Raw genomic sequence first — 17,390 nt, 5'->3', positions numbered from 1 at the left:
ACAGGGGCGGGAGAAAAAAAAAAAAAAAAAAAAAAAAAAAAGTAATATATTTTGAACAGGAGTAAATTATTTGGAAGTGAGGTAGGACTTAGAAGAGAAGGCCGGCATTAAACAGATACTCTTTGAGGACTACAGAACAAATCCACTATTCCAGGAACCAAGAATATAATGCAAGTAAAACCCTGAAAAAGTTCTAAATGCAAAGGTATACTAAAATGTGAAATGACAAGTGTAATCTATGAATGGAGGCCATTGAGGCCCCAACTTTGTTCCAGGGGCCTCTTGGTGTGATGGAATCAGACCTTTCCTTTTGTACCTTACAGCTGCATCATAGGTAGGAAGAAAAAATACTTGAGTTTTGCCTAAGTTTATGTTTAGTTTAACTTTTGCTTCTCAAATATCCTTTAATTCATAGACATAGTACTGACTATAAAATATGCTGATTATACATATAATTGAAAAGTAAGAAAATCCAGGCTTCGAGTAGAATAGATCAAGAGAGCTACTTGAACAGAGCCTTGCTTTAGGGAGAAGAATGTCTTCCAAACTGCAAAGATCTCTCCATAGTCATGTTCTTCAGGGTGCTCCATAAAAACAACACCCTACATGCTGGATGTATGCATCTTTATTTCTCAGAACTTCAATAAAGGAAAATCAAAGTCAAATATAAGGCAGAAAGGGTGACTCTGATTTAATTAACCTTGTAATATTTTGATAATTTCTATTGTTCATAGCTCTTTATTGTCAAAAACTTTCTTAACTTCCTCAATGATATTAGGACTTAAACACAGCTGTATCAGAGCAGAAGTAATTATTAAAATGTCTCACCATATACTCTGAGGTCAATGTCCCTTTGTTTCTCCCCAGCAGCATTTACTGCCACACAGGTGTATCTCCCCGTATCACTGATTTGCGCGCTGGTCAAGGCTAGGATGCGGCCCCCAGACAGAACCTGTTGATGAATAGAAAGCTAAATAACCAACATATCTCCTGAGAATTGTAGGTGTAAACATACTTTTTCAATTATTTTCTGAGATTGATCAACTGAACATTTGCCTCTAGAAGGATTTCTACTTGGATGTTTTAAAGAGGGCAAGCATCATTTAATCCCCTTCTCATCTTATCTGTGGAGGATGACAAAGGCTAGACCCAAACTTGGTAATAACCACTGAACACATACAGGATCTCTACATACAGGATCAAGTGAAGATCCAACTTTATCAATACTTACTACAGAAAGAGAAAAAGCCACCAGGGGAGAAAGATAAGAAGAAGTGGGAATAAGAGGAGCTAATCCTCCTCTTAATTTTTCTTTGAGAGAAAAAGTAAGAAGGTAAAATTAACAGCATGGTAGCAGGCAAATAAATTAATTAGTCACATTCGTTGTCCTTTTATCCCACTGATGTAGTTGCACCTTTAATATTGACATGGACTCTGGATAGTCTATGATCCCAAATTCTGCAAGCAATGGATTTTCAAGAAAAGTTCAAGAAGTAGAATGGTGGAATAACTATGCTCTCTGCTAAGCATAGCAAAATTGAAGTACACTTTCAATGAGATATATGTGTTTCATATTTTAAATTTTGAGTCAGTGCAATGTACTTAAATTTTTTTGTCAGACTCAAATTTCACTTCTCATAATTCTGCCTTTATAATTTTTCTTTATATGATGTTTTAGTAGAAGTAAATATACTCTGTGTAAATATTTACTCTGAAGTAAATATTCTGATTATTTCCAGACATTTAAATATAACGTCTACCAAAAAATTCCTGTTTTTATTGTTGATGTACATTTCTTTGCATAGGGCATCTTTTATGGTGGTGGCAGAGAGTGGGGGGGGAGTAGAAAGTATATAAAACAATGACCAAAATACAGCACTACATATGAGATAAGGGAACTCTTAGATATACTGAGCTTTTAATGAATTGTTTAGAAATCACACCTGTGTGCCCATATTTATGGATATACATGTGTACATGTTTGGATAACATTTGTGAATCCTTGCTCTCCAAATCCCTTTAAGAGTTTTACTTGTTTATACTTCCTGTATTGAATACTTAGATGGTAGATTTCACTTAAGGAATGACAGAGAGTACCTGTATCCCATTAGTGAAACTAGCGACAGGGCTCCCATCTTTCAACCAGGTCAGACTTGGGGCAGGGATACCTCTGGCTTCACATTCTAACCTCACCAGGTTATTAACTACCACTGCCACCATGTTATTGCTGCCAGAAATTGATGGGGGCACTGAAAAGGAATAAAAAAATAAATAAAATTAAGATATGTTAACATCATGGAATATTACATCTCAGAATAATAAAACTATATGTTGTGTCCACAGCAATGTTTTACATTTTTATTTCTTGATTTCCAGGCTTTGTGTGTATCTGTGTGTGTTTCCTTACACTGTATCTACTCTAGTATGTTAACTATGAACTCCTCTTAAAAGCATTATTAGAGATAATAACTTGGAAACATTTCTTGAACTAAAACCTATGATTCTGACAGACAATATTTACAAACAGGGCCATTGTCATTAGCTGATAAGATTGTTGATGACTATTTGCAGCAATTCATCTACAGAAAACTTAAGTTCAATAGCATGCGAAAATAGAGCATTTAATGGGAATCAGAAAATACAAACGCTTATCAGTTTTAGAATACTGCATTCTTAAGTAAAGATGACAACAACACATTCTGTTAAATATTTACACTAGAATTTTATAGATGCACTTAATCATTTTGAATGCTTCTTCGCTCCAGGATGAATCTAGGAGAAACAGCACTAACCATGGACCTGTAGACTATAAAATAACTCTGTAGCTCCAGCTGAGTTGATGGCCACACATTTATATATGCCAGCATCTGTGATCTGGGCGCTTTCGATATTGATGATCTGTCCTCTGTTCAAGAAAGTCATGCTACTGGAACCTAATAGTGGACGATTATCTTTGTACCATGTAATAGCTGCAAGGGGAAGAGGACAGAAACCCATCTTTTTAAAACTTTTCATTTAAAAGCTCAATACACATACTAAATCGAAGCTTAACTACAACAGTAACAATTGCTTTATTCTTATGCTTATCATCTTAGTTTAATCTGTTTAATTATCTCTCTAGGGTTGATTTTTAGGAGGAGGTAAACTTTAGAAAAACATGAATAGCCAAGCCAATATAAGAGTCCTGAAGTGAACTTATAAAAATAATATTCTTTACATTATCTCTAATGTATTAGGTTGGCCAAAAAGTTCATCTGGGTTTTTCCATACAATCTTACAGAAAAATCTGAACGAATTTTTTGGCCAATCCAATATCAGTATTTGTTTGATAGCAAACTTTTAACCGATTCTATTTCTTTTGGTGTAGTATATATTCCTCTCATCTATAAAATTTTGTTTATGCATCTAATCAAAACCAAACATTATACATACTATTAGCCTCAAAGTTTTTATATTATTATTGATTAGTATGAATAACTTACTGGTGATGAAAATCAACAATAGTCTCATCAAATGAATGATTTATAAAGATAATCAATTGAGACTAGCTAAAAATATATTTTTCAACAAAAATTTATACACAATACCATTGTGGGTTTTCTGGCCATAGTAAGGACAATAAGATAATTATTCACATATTTCTACATTGTTTAAATGAGTAAATTATTTCGTGTAGTTAAAAGCAATGAAAATTCAAAAATACCATCCACCTAATGATATCCTTAACAATATTTTACCCTTGAAATATATTCTATAATATTTCCCTTATTAGTGATTACTATATTATGCTTATAAACAGATTTAGCAATTCGCAGAAATATTAAAATGTTAATAAGCTACAGAGTCCACAAACACACCTACCAGGTGAGGGATTTCCAGTTGCCTTACACTCCAGCTGTATGGGGTTGTTCACTACCACGGTCTCATTCAGCATCTTCCCTGCATCCTCCAGACTGGGTGGTTCTGTAAGAAGCCCAAACAGATAATTAGCAAACACAAATAGGATATTTAAACTGAAATCGGTTGCTCACTGGGAATTGTCATTTCTTTCTTTCTTTCTTTCACTTATATACAATGATATATTTGGAATAAAACTAAAGTATACTATTAAGTAGTACTGAAGAACAGGACGGAAAAAGATGTTAATAAGTTTTCTGGATCATCCATTTCTCTATGCCTAGACAGGAAAAGCCTTAGAACTGTAGATTAGTAGAGCAGTAAAAGAAAGTTAAAGGAGTACTTTTTTTAATTCCAATAAATCTGACTGGTCTAATGATGAATTGCCTTTACCAAGAAGTAATCTAACACATTTGAACTCTTTCAGGGAAGGACATGGGTATTCCTCAAAATACCTGACTTTACCTTAGTACAGTACTATCTTAAACCATTTCACAGGGATTAAAATCATTTTTGTTTGTTTATTAGAGTTTTTTCTTTTGATATTAAAGTTACAATTAAATTGTTAGTAAAATAAAACAGAAAACTAAATTTTCAACTTTAAATTATCACAGATAATGCTGCTCTATTTTTAATGTATTTATAAAGTAGGAATTCAGAAAGTCTAAGAGGCATAGTGTAAAAGTAATGACAACTTGGAACAGCAATGCCCTACATCTTCTCCTGTCTCAAGGAGTGTAGGAGGGATGCCAGGAGAAAAAAAAAATTACAAGTAAACTAGAGATCTTACCTTGGAAAAGATGCTACAGATATGTTAGCTTTAAGGTTTACATAAAAATACATTTTAAAGACTTGCTAAATTTAACTTATCCAATGCATGAGAGCCCCTGACCTCTGCCTCATATACAATTAAAAAATTGATCCATTAATCTAGCAAAAACAGAGAAAGGGGAAAGGAGAAAAGGGAACAAGAAAAATGATGAGAACTAAATAAGATGGCAAAAATAAAATCAAATATATAAATCACGAGCATATGTGAATTAGTTCATTTTCTTGGTCAACAGAGAAAGATTTAACACTATTTGAGGGTTAACAGTATTTTTTAAAATTAAAAAGCACAAGTAAAACAACTGCAAAAATGTTGACAATAAAGAGCTGGACAAAGGTATACCAGAACAACAAGTGTGATATCAATTTCTGACATACTGTTATACAAGACAAAAATAATGCTTTCTATTGACTGAACTGTTACAGTTCAGAAAGAATCCACTATAATGATAATGCTTTATGCACTGAATAAAAAAGCAAAAATTGTTAAATAGCAGAGAAAATTTGAAAAACTGAAGAGTACTATATTTTAGTACACCTTTCTTAGAAATTGACTATGCAGTGAAACAAAACATAAAGTTACAAATAATTTGAGAACTAAAATTACCCATCCATTCTGTATGTGTGTATATATATTACATATAATATACACATACATATGTATTTGTGTATTTATGGTTAACAAAGAATATGTATTATTTTCAAGTGCCAACAGAATATTTTCAAAACAGACTATATATTAGGCCATAAAAAATGTCAATAAAGCATTTATAACCACAATTTAATAAAACCATAAAAAAAAATAACAGAACTCAGTAATAAAATATAAAGTTCGCTACATGGAGAAAGAATTTATTAAAAAGGAAATCAAGACAAAAGTATAGAAGTAGAAAAAATAAATTAGAATGAGATTGATTAAAAACTAAAACCTATGGAATGTCACTAAACAGTAAGTACTCAAAAAAAATCTTAAAGCCCTAATTAATATATTAAAAACTAAGAAATAATGAAAATAAATGTTCCAATCATTCAACTCAGATTCCAGAAAAAGACCAATAAAATAAGCCAAAGAAGTCAGGAATAAAGAAATAATAAAAATAAAAGCAGAAGACTACACCAAAGAAAACAAACAAGCAAAAGAAATAACAAAAGAAGACAATAAAACTCAAAGCTGGTTTCTGACAAGTTTAAAATAAAGTCTGTCCTCAAAAGTAGATGTTCTTTTGAGTCATATTTATTTTCTTGGAAGTTGTTCCTAAAGACAAAGCCTAGACTCCACTCCTCCTTCATACCTGTAGTTCCTTTGTATCCATCTGATGCAATGTATTAACCCCTCCTGCTTGAAATGCCTAGAATGTTTCTGTTTTCTGCACTAAATTCTGATTTATGATATGGTATTTAAGGACAAAAGACCTTTAAATATGGCTATCTGACTTTTCCAACTGGAAAGGAAAAATAATTAGTCCATGGCGCCTTCTTTCAAAACAGTTATTTAAATACTAACTTGAAGCCTTCTGCACTAAAGTGATCACTGAAGGCTTTGACAGACTATGTAGCAGCTGCAATAAAACAACATGGTAAGAATGAGAAATAAAAGAGCTGTGGAGGGGGCTGGCTATTTTTCATTCCACTAAAGGACTGAAAGAAAAAAAGATTAGATATCAGCAAGAATGGCAGAGTAAAGACTGAAAATACATGCCTCCATTAAAAAACAAAAAAGAACACTGGAAAAATTATCAAAACCAACTTTTTCACAACTCTGGAAATTAAACAAATGCTAGCAATAATTAAAGAAGTGATTATTCAAGAAAAACAGCAAAATCTAATTAAGAACAGTGAGGTTTATGACATTTTATCTCACTCTATTCCCATCACTCTCTGCCTACCTCAGCAGTAAGCTTGAAAGCAAAGAGCTCTGCAACCACAGTGAAAAAAGCAGCCAAGTAGAAACTGGATAGTAGAATGCATTTGAGTTCCTGGAAGGACCTTCAAGAGGGCCAAGGAGTAGGACGTGGAGATCAACTTCCTCCCCACAATTACATCAAAAATACACCTACATGTGGACTAACTCCTACAGAACACTTACTGAACGCTGGCAGAAGCCCTCAGACTTCCCAAAAGGCAAGAAACTCACCACGTACATGGCCGTGTGGCTGACAGTCTTGGTGCTCCAGCTGGGTGTCAGGCCTGAGCCTCTAAGGTGGGAGAGCTGAGTTCAGGACATTGGACCACCAGAGACCTCCCAGCCCCACATAATATCAATCAGTGAGAGGTCTTCCAGAGATCTCCGTCTCAATGCTTAGACCCAGATCCACTCAATGACCAGCAAGCTTCAGTGCTGGACACCCTATGCCAAACAACTAGCAAGACAGGAACACAACCCCTGCCATTAGCAGAGAGGCTGCCTAAAATCATAATAAGCTCACAGACACCCCAAAACACACCACTGGATGTGATCCTACTCATGAGAAAGATAAGATCCAGCCTCATCCAACAGAACACAGGAACCAATCCCCTCCACCAAGGAAGCCTACAAAACGTGCCAAACCAATGTTATCCACTGGGGACAGACACCAAAAACAAAGGGGAACTAGGACCCTGCAGCCTGCGAAAAGGAGACCACAAACACAGTAAGTTAAGCAAAATGAGGAGACAAAGAAACAAGCAGCAGATAAAGGAGCAAGGTAAAAACCCACTAGTCCAAACAAATGAAGAGGAAATAGGCAGTCTACCTGAAAAAGAATTCAGAGTAATGATAGTAAAGATGATCCAAAATCTTGCAAATAGAATGGAGATAATACAAGAAACGTTTAACAAGGACCTAGAAGAATAAAGAGTAAACAAAAATGATGAACAACACAATAAATGAAATTAAAAATTTTCTAGAAGGAATCAACAGCAGAACAAATGAGGCATAAGAACAGATAAGTAACCTGGAAGATAAAATAGTGGAAATACCTACTGCAGAGCAGAATAAAGAAAAAACAATGAAAAGAACTGAGGACAGGCTCAGAGACCTCTGGGACAACATTAAACACACCAACGTTCAAATTATAGGGGTCCGAGAAGAAGAAGAGAAAAAGAAAAGGAGTGAGAAAATATTTGAAGAGATTATAGTTGAAAAATTCCCTAACATGGGAAAGGAAATAGTTAATCAAGTCCAGGAAGCACAGAGAGTCCCATACAGGATAAATCTAAGGAGAAACACACCAAGACACATATTAATCAAACTAATAAAAATTAAATACAAAGAAAAAATATTAAAAGCAGCAAGGGAAAAGCAACAAATAATATACAAGGGAATTCCCATAAGGTTAACAGCTGATCTTTCAGCAGAAACGCTGAAAGCCAGAAGGGAGTGGCAGGACATATTTAAAGTGATGAAAGAGAAAAACCTACAACCAAGATTACTCTACCCAGCAAGGATCTCATTCAGATTTGATGGAGAAATTAAAACCTCTACAGACAAGCAAAAGCTAAGAGAATTCAGCACCACCAAACCAGCTACACAACACATGCTAAATGAACTTCTCTAGGCAGGAAACACAAGAGAAGGAAAAGACCTATAAAAACAAGCCCAAAACAATTAAGAAAATGGTAATAGGAACATACATATCAATAATTACCATAAATGTAAATGGATTAAATGCTCCAACCAAAAGACAAAGACTGGCTGAATGGATACAAAAACAAGACATGTATGTATGCTGTCTACAAGAGACCCACTTCAGACCTAGGGACACGTACAGACTGAAAGGGAGGGGATGGAAAAAGATATTCCATGCAAAAGGAAATCAAAAGAAAGCTGGAGTAGCAATTCTCATACCAGACAATACACTTTAAAAATAAAGACTATTACAAGAGACAAAGAAGGACACTACATAATGATCAAGGGATCAATCCAAGAAGAAGATATAACAATTGTGAATATTTATGCCCCTGACATAGGAGCACCTCAGTACATACGGCAAATGCTAACAGCCATAAAAGGGGAAATCGACAGTAACACAATAATAGTAGGGGACTTTAACACCACACTTTCACCAATGGACAGATCATCCAAAATGAAAATAAATAAGGAAACACAAGCTTTAAGTGACACATTAAACAAGATGGACTTAATTGATATTTATAGGACATTCCATCCAAAAACAACTGAATACACTTTCTTCTCAAGTGCTCATGGAACATTCTCCAGGATAGATCATATCTTGGGTCACAAATCAAGCCTCGGTAAATTTAAGAAAATTGAAATCATATTAATTATCTTTACTGACCAAAATGCTAGGAGAGTAAATATCAATTACAGGAAAAAAGTGTATAAAATACAAACATAAGGAGGCTAAAGAATGTGCTACTAAATAACAAAGAGATCACTGAAGAAATCAAAGAAGAAATCAAACAATACATAGAAACAAATGACAATGAAAACACAATGACCCAAAACCTATGGGATGCAGCAAAAGAAGTTCTAAGAGGGAACTTTATAGCAATACAATCCTACCACAAGAAACAAGAAAAATCTCAAATAAACAACCTAACTTTACACCTAAAGCAATTAAAGAAAGAGGAACAGAAAAACCCCAAAGTTAGCAGAAGGTAAGAAATCATAAAGATCAGATCAGAAATAAATGAAAAAGAAAAGGAAATGACCACAAAGATCAATAAAACTAAAAGCTGGTTCTTTGAGAAGATAAGCAAAACTGATAAACCATTAGCTAGACTCACCAAAAGGAAAAGGGAGAAAACTCAAATCAACAGAATTAGAAATGAAAAAGAAGTAACAACTGACACTGCAGAAACACAAAGGATCATGAGAGGTTACTACAGCAACTATATGCCAATAAAACGGACAACCTGGAAGAAAGGGACACATTCTTAGAAAAGCGCAACCTTCCAAGATTGAACTAGGAAGAAATAGAAAAGAGAAACAGACCAATCACAGCACCGAAATTGAGAGTGTGATTAACAATCTTCCAACAAACAGAAGTCCAGGACCAGATGGCTTCACAGGAAAATTCTATCAAACATTTAGAGAAGAGCTAACACCCATCCTTCTCAAACTCTTCCAAAATATAGCAGAGGGAGGAACACTCCCAACCTCATTCTACAAGGCCACCATCACCCTGATACCAAAACCAAAGATGTCACAAAAAAAGAAAACTACAGGCCAATATCACTGATGAAGATAGATGAAAAAATCCTCAACAAAATACTAGCAAACAGAGTCCAACAGCATATTAAAAGGATCATACACCATGATCAAGTGGGGTTTATTCCAGGAATGCAAGGATTCTTCAATATATGCACATCAATGTGATACACCATATTAACAAACTGAAGGAAAAAAACCATATGATCATCTCAACAGGTGCAGAAAAAGCTTTTGACAAAATTCAATACACATTTATGATAAAAACTCTCCAAAAAGTAGGCACAGAGAGAACTTACCTCAACATAATAAAGGCCATATATGACAAACCCACAGCCAACATCGTTCTCGATGGTGAAAAACTGAAACCATTTCCTCTTAAATCAGGAGCAAGACAATAATGCCCACTCTCACCACTATTATTCAACATAGTTTTGGAAGTTTTAGCCACAGCAATCAGAGAAGAAAAAGAAATAAATGAATCCAAATCAGAAAAGAAGTAAAGCTGTCACTGTTTGCAGATGACATGATACTATACATAGAGAATCCTAAAGATGCTACCAGAAAACTACTAGAGCTAATCAATGAATTTGGTAAAGTTGCAGGATACAAAATTAATGCACAGAAATCTCTTGCATTCCTGAACACTAATGATGAAAAATCTGAAAGAGAAATTAAGGAAACTCTCCCATTTACCATTTCGACAAAAAGAATAAAATACCTAGGTATAAACCTACCTAAGGAGACAAAAGACCTGTATGCAGAAAACCATAAGACAGTGACGAAAGAAATTAAAGGTGATACAAACAGATGGAGAGATATACCATGTTCTTGGATTGGAAGAAACAACATTGTGAAAATGACTATACTACCCAAAGCAATCTACAGATTCAGTGAAATCTCTATCAAACTACCAATGGCATTTTTCATAGAATGAGAACAAAAAGTTTCACAATTTGTATGGAAACACAGAAGACCCTAAATAGCCACAGCAATCTTGAGAAAGAAAAATGGAGCTGGAGCAGTCAGACTCCCTGACTTCAGACTATACTAAGCTACAGTAATCCAGACAATAAGGTACAGACACAAAAACAGAAATATAGATTAATGGAACCGGATAGAAAGACCTGAGATAAACCCATGCACCTATGGTCAATTAATGTATGTCAAAGGAGGCAAAGATATACAATGGAGAAAAGACAGCCTCTTCAATAAACAGTGCTGGGAAAACTGGGCAGCTACATGTAAAATAATGAAATTAGAACACTCCCTAACACCATACAGAAAAATATACTCAAAATGGATTAAAGACCTAAATGTAAGACCAGACATGATAAAACTCTCAGTGGAAAACATAGGAAAAACACACTTTGACATCAACCACAGCAAGATCTTTTTTGACCCACCTCCTAGAGTAACTGAAATAAAAGCAAAAATAAACAAATGGGACCTAATGAAAGTTAAAAGCTTTTGCACAGCAAAGGAAACTAGAAACAAGATGAAAAGACAACCCTCAGAATGGGAGAAAATATTTGCAAATGAGTCAACAGACAAAGGATTAATCTCCAAAATATATAAACAGCTCATGCAGCTCAATATTAAAAAAACAAATAACCCAATCCAAAAATGGGCATAAGACCTAAATAGACATTTCTCCAAAGGAAACATACAGATGGCCAAGAGGCACATGGAAAGGTGCTCAACATCACTAATTATTAGAGAAATGCAAATCAAAAGTACAGTGAGGGATCACCTCATACTGGTTAGAATGGGCATCATCAGAAAATCTACAAACAAAAAATGCTGGACAGGTTGTGGAGAAAAGGAAACCCTCTTACACTGTTAGAGGGACTGTAAATTGATACAGCTACTATGGAGAACAGTATGGACTTTCCTTAAAAAACTAAAAATGGAATTACCATGTGACCCAGCAATCCCACTACTGGGCATATACCCAAGGAAAGCTATAATTCAAAAAGACACATGAACCCCAATGTTCATTGCAGCACTATTTACAATAGCCAGGTCATGGCAGCAACCTCAATGCCCATCGACAGACAAATGGATAAAGAAGATGTGGTACATATATACAATGGGATATTACTCAGCCATAAAGAGGAACGAAATTGGGTCATTTGTAGAGATGTGTATGGACCCAGAGAGTGTCATACAGAGTGAAGTAAGTCAGATAAAGAAAAATAAATATCATATATTAATGCATATACATGGAATCTAAAAAGAAGTTACAGATGAACCAGATTATAAAGCAGAAATAGAGACACAGATGTAGGGAACAAACTTATGGACACCAAGGAGTGAAAGCAGGGATGGGTGGTGGGATAAGTTGGGCAATTGCATTTGACATATATACACTAATATGTATAAAATAGATAACTAATAAGAACCTGCCATATAAAAAATAAAGAAATAAAACTCAAAAAAAAAAAAAAAGAGCATGGGTAGGGACTTCCCTGGTAGCACAGTGGTTAAGAATCCGCCTGTCAATTCAGGGGACACAGGTTTGAGCCCTGGTCCAGGAAGATCCTGCATGCCGCAGAGCAACTAAGCCCGTGAGCCACAACTACTAAGCCTGCACTCTGGAACCCACGAGCCACAACTACTGAGCCTGAGTGCCACAACCACTGAAGCCCGCGCACCTATAACCCGTGCTCTGCAACAAGAGAAGCCACTGCAACGAGACGCCTGTGCACCGCAATGAAGAGTAGCCCCCATTCACCACACCTAGATAAAGCTCACACGCAGCGACTAAGACCCAACACAGCCAAAATAAATAAATAAATAAATAACTTTTTAAAAAAGAGCACTGGTAGAGGTAACTAATGGTAAAGACAGTAAAACTATATATTTTGCATATAACATTTTTTTCTCCTCTCGGAATTGAAATAGCATAAAGCAATTATAAATATGTATTGATAGGCACATGATGAGTAAAGGTGTAACTTTTAAAGGAGGGGAAAGGGAAGGGACCTATACAGTAGCAAAGTTTTTTATGCTATTGAAATTAAATTAGTATTTATCCAAATTATAACATTATTAATTAAGATGCTAATTGTAATACTCAGGGCAACCACTAAAAATGAACTCAAAAATATAGTAAAAAAAGAAAATATTTAACACAAAAAGGTAGTAATGGAGGAACATAAAAACAAAAATGACATAATACATATAAAAACATATAAATGGTAGACATAAATCCTGTCATATCAGTAATTACATTAAATGTAAATGTATTAAACACTCTAAGCAAAAGGCAGAAGAGACTAGCAGAATGGATTTAAGAAGCAATACAACAATAAAAACACGACCTGACTATATGTTGTCTACAAGTGACAAACTTTAAATTCAAAGACACAAATAGGTTGAAAGTAAAAGGATGGAAAAGATATACCATGCAAACAGTAACCAAATAAGAATGGAGACTCTATACCAATATCAAACAAAGTAGATTTTGAAAGAAAAACTGTCACTAGCAACAAAGTAGGACATTTTAAAATGATACAAAGTATCAATTTATCAAAAAACATATGAGAAAACAACAGAGTCTCATATATTCACAAAACAACAGAGTCTCAAGATACATGGAACTAAACTATGCAGAATCAAAGGGAGAAAGACAATTCAACAATAAAGCCTGGAGACATCAATATTCCACTTGCAATAATGAATAGAACAATTAGACAAAAATCAACAAGAAAACAGAAAACAGTATGAAGTTTCCTCAGAAAATTAAAAATAGAACTACCATATGATCCAGCAATCCCATTTCTGGTTATATTATCTGAAGGAAGTAAAATCAGTATCTCAAAGACATATCTGCACTCCTATGTTCATTGTAGCATTATTCACCATAGTTAAGACATGGAAACAACCTAAATGTCCGTAGACAGATGAAAGGATAATGAAGATGTTATCTTTCTTCCTCTCTCTCTCTCCCCCTCTCATGTGTGTGCGTGTGTATTAGATGTATTATCATACAACATATACATATGATGTATGTTGTATATATACATATATATAGTGTGTATACACACACACACACACACACACACACACACACACACACATATAATGGAATATTTTTCGGCCATGAGAAAGTAGGAAATTCTGCCGCTTGAAGGAACCTGAGAGAATCTATAGGACATTTTGCTAAGTGAAATAAGCCAGACAGAGAAAGACAAATACTATATGATCTCTTATACGTGGAATTTAAAAAGAGTTGAACTCATAGAAACTGGTGGAATGGTGATTACCAGGGGCTGCGGGGTGGGGGAAATGGGGAGTTGCTGGTCAAAGGACACAAGCCTTCATTTATTAGATGAATAAGTTCTGGGAATCTAAAGTACAGCTTGGTGACTATTCTATTACTAATACTGTATTGCTAAGAGAGGAGATATTAAGTGTTCTCACTACACACTCACAAAGATGGTAACTATGTGAAGTGATGGATGTGTTAATTAACCTGATTGTAGTAATCATTTCACAAAGTATACATGTATCAAATCATCACATTGTATACTTTAAACATATACAGTTTTGTTTATCAATTATATCTCAATAAAGCTGGGAGACAAAAAGGAATAAAAAAGACAGAGTGGTACTGGCATAAGGATACACACTTAGGCAATGGAATAGAATTGAGATTAGAGAAACATACCCTTACATCTACAGTCAAATGATTTTCAAAAAGACTGCCAAGCCATTCAATGGGGAAAGATTAGTTTTTTCTATAAATGGTGCTGGTTCATTTCTAGGTTAAAAAGTAAATACAAATATAAATGCTATTATTCCCTTCTAGCATTAAAGAGATGGTCTTGGAAATCTGATTTAGGTGAATGCTGTTCTAGAAGAATAATTAGTAAGGTAATAATATCTTATGTTAACAGTAAGAAGATGTCTGCATACTCCAAGCAGAAGATTGAATTCCATTCAACGTAACTAGTTTTTTCCTTTCTTCTAAAAGTTCTAGGCGTATATCATGCCAAAACCAAAATACCTTCTTCTGGACGTACTGTGGGTCTAAATTTTGCCTATTATTTTAATCATTCAGAGTCATACATTCATTTTTTCAAACTCTGGTTAAATTTGAATTAATACACAACTGATCTAAAAGTGATTTGGGTGAGATAATACACCTTAACCACCAAAATTATAATATAGTAAATAATAAATTCATCTATACCAAGAAAATAGTATAGTAGCGCCCAGAACTGAAGTTATCCTTTAAAAAAGAAAAAAAATTCCCTTATAATATTCTCAAGTCTCCTTTAAGCCACAAGTGAGTTATTAAGCAAAACACAGAAATGATATAGAAACCTTTTTTTAAGTGGGTGTTAGCAGATGTTAGCCAAGCAAATACTTTAAAATAATAAAATTAAATTAAGGGTTCTCTACTAATGTTTTAACCAGACAGCTAATACAGACTCAAGATGGTTCCCGGCCAACAGTAAAGACAGCAGGACTTTAGACATATTTGTTAAGATGTTGGTACAGTGAGAAGTGCCAGAAGCCAAATAAGTGTTTGGCTGAAACAGTCATTAAGCTACTACTTACAGATGATGACTAGAAACCAGACACCAGGCTAAATTTTTCATGTCTAGTCTTGCATTTATTCCTCAGAACAACTTCCCTGATTATGGTATTATCTTCATCCTTCCCATTTTACAGATGAGAAAACGGGGCTTTTAAAAAGTTAACATCTAAGCCCACTGTCCTCCAGATATTACTTGAGGGTATAGGAGCCTAAATTCAGAGCTTTTAAGCACAATATTCTACTTCTGGGCACTTCACTTGGTTGCTTTTAGCTAGGAAATAATTAAGTGCAGATGAAATGAATGCTTGAGCCATTAGACCCCAAATAATCATTTGTTTGTGGAAACATCTGTCTCACTTGGCAAATATCTGAGGTTTAAATATAATTTCATAGTTCGGTCTAGAGAATTAGAACTTCCAGAATTATGAAACTTTGATCATCAAAAGGACCACCTACTGAGAGCCTCAGCCTTTTATAATTGACAGAACTCCGCCTGGAAAACACAGGGGATCATGAGACTATTCCCCTTCTCATGATCATGACTTCATCTTCTAGTCCAGGAGACCATGCACCCTTACTCCACCTTTTGGAAACACTTTTTTCCATGCTTGAGAAGAATGGAAGCTTCTACAATCTTTTTTATAGGAAAGCAAAATACTAAACAATCTGAAAGCTGAGTTTCTTTGATTAAATAAATTGATAAATGAACTAAGTTAAATAGGAGTTGCTTCCCTATAGATTTTTCAATGTCCCTCAATATATAGCACCAGAATTAGATACAACACTTTGGAAGCATTCAGAGGGCAAGACTATAAGAGGGCTACTATAAGCTTCTGTTACTGACTTCTAAGGTTGATTAGCTTTATTATGAAATTGAATTATCAAATCTACAGTAATTGGAGAGAGCCATTAATACCTCAAGTATTTCAATGTGTGGTATCTTTAAGCCATTCTATCTCTATTCTTATGCAATTTTTCACGTCAGGTTAACTTGTCATTTTAACCTCTGAGGTCTTTTTGAAATCTATCAACCCTTAGAAATTCCTACACCTTTTTTAACAACTCCAGTTCTCACCGAAATTATTAATACAAGTATTGAAGAGGACAGAATCAAGTTTGGAGCCATTTTCATCCAACGTGACACTGCCGTAATGAGTGCCAAGATGATACACCAACTTTCTGTTCAGATTCCTATCACATGCTCTTAGCCACCTACTTCCTCCAAGTTGACCATTATCTGTATTAGATTAGAAATTCACTTCATCATTTATTCTCCCTTCAGGTTGATGAAATGGTATCCAGACAAGTCAAGATTGTATTAGATTAAACATTTGCAGCTACTAATATATCTTACCTCTATCCTATTGGTGATTTGTATGCAGAAGATTGTTTTATATTCTCCATCTAATTTGGTAGTTTTTTTTGGGGGGGGCATAGTTGCTTTACAATGTTGTGTTAGTTTCTGCTGTACAGCAAAGCAACTCAGTTATATGTATACACATATCCCCTCTTTTTTGGACCCATAAACAAGGTGAAAAGACAACCCTCAGAATGGGAGAAAATATTTGCAAATGAAGCAACTGACAAGGGATTAATCTCCAAAATGTACAAACAGCTCATGCAACTCAATATCAAAAAAACAAACAACCCAATCAAAAAATGGGTGGAAGACCTAAATAGACATTTCTCCAAGGAAGACATACAGATGGCCAAGAGGCACACGAAAAGATGCTCAACATCACTAATTATTAGAGAAATGCACATCAAAACTACAATGAGGTATCACCTCACACCGGTCAGAATGGCCATCATCAAAAAATCTACAAACAGGGCTTCCCTGGTGGCGCAGCGGTTGAGAGTCCACCTGCCGATGCAGGGGACACGGGTTCGTGCCCTGGTCTGGGAAGATCCCACATGCCGCGGAGCGGCTGGGCCTGTGAGCCATGGCCACTAAGCCTGCGC

The 17,390-nt window shown here is 35.0% G+C and overlaps 1 protein-coding gene across 1 annotated transcript in view; it reads right to left on the bottom strand.

The window, feature by feature from the left end:
- HMCN1 (hemicentin 1) overlaps nt 1-17,390 on the bottom strand; it is a 503,492-nt gene that overhangs the window by 188,009 nt on the left and 298,093 nt on the right. The window contains exons 37-40 of the mRNA XM_024751100.1: nt 3,862-3,963; nt 2,793-2,969; nt 2,098-2,249; nt 829-952 (exon numbers count right to left, since the gene is read on the bottom strand). Coding sequence (XP_024606868.1) covers nt 829-952; nt 2,098-2,249; nt 2,793-2,969; nt 3,862-3,963 — 555 coding nt within the window. The remainder of the gene's footprint in view (nt 1-828; nt 953-2,097; nt 2,250-2,792; nt 2,970-3,861; nt 3,964-17,390) is intronic.

The sequence above is a fragment of the Neophocaena asiaeorientalis genome, unplaced genomic scaffold, assembly GCF_003031525.2.
Source record: "Neophocaena asiaeorientalis asiaeorientalis breed wild unplaced genomic scaffold, Neophocaena_asiaeorientalis_V1.1 scaffold67, whole genome shotgun sequence".
In the NCBI taxonomy this organism is placed as follows: Eukaryota; Metazoa; Chordata; class Mammalia; order Artiodactyla; family Phocoenidae; genus Neophocaena; species Neophocaena asiaeorientalis.
The sequence above is the reverse complement of the archived record's forward strand: the minus strand, read 5'-3'. Positions and strand labels throughout refer to the sequence as shown.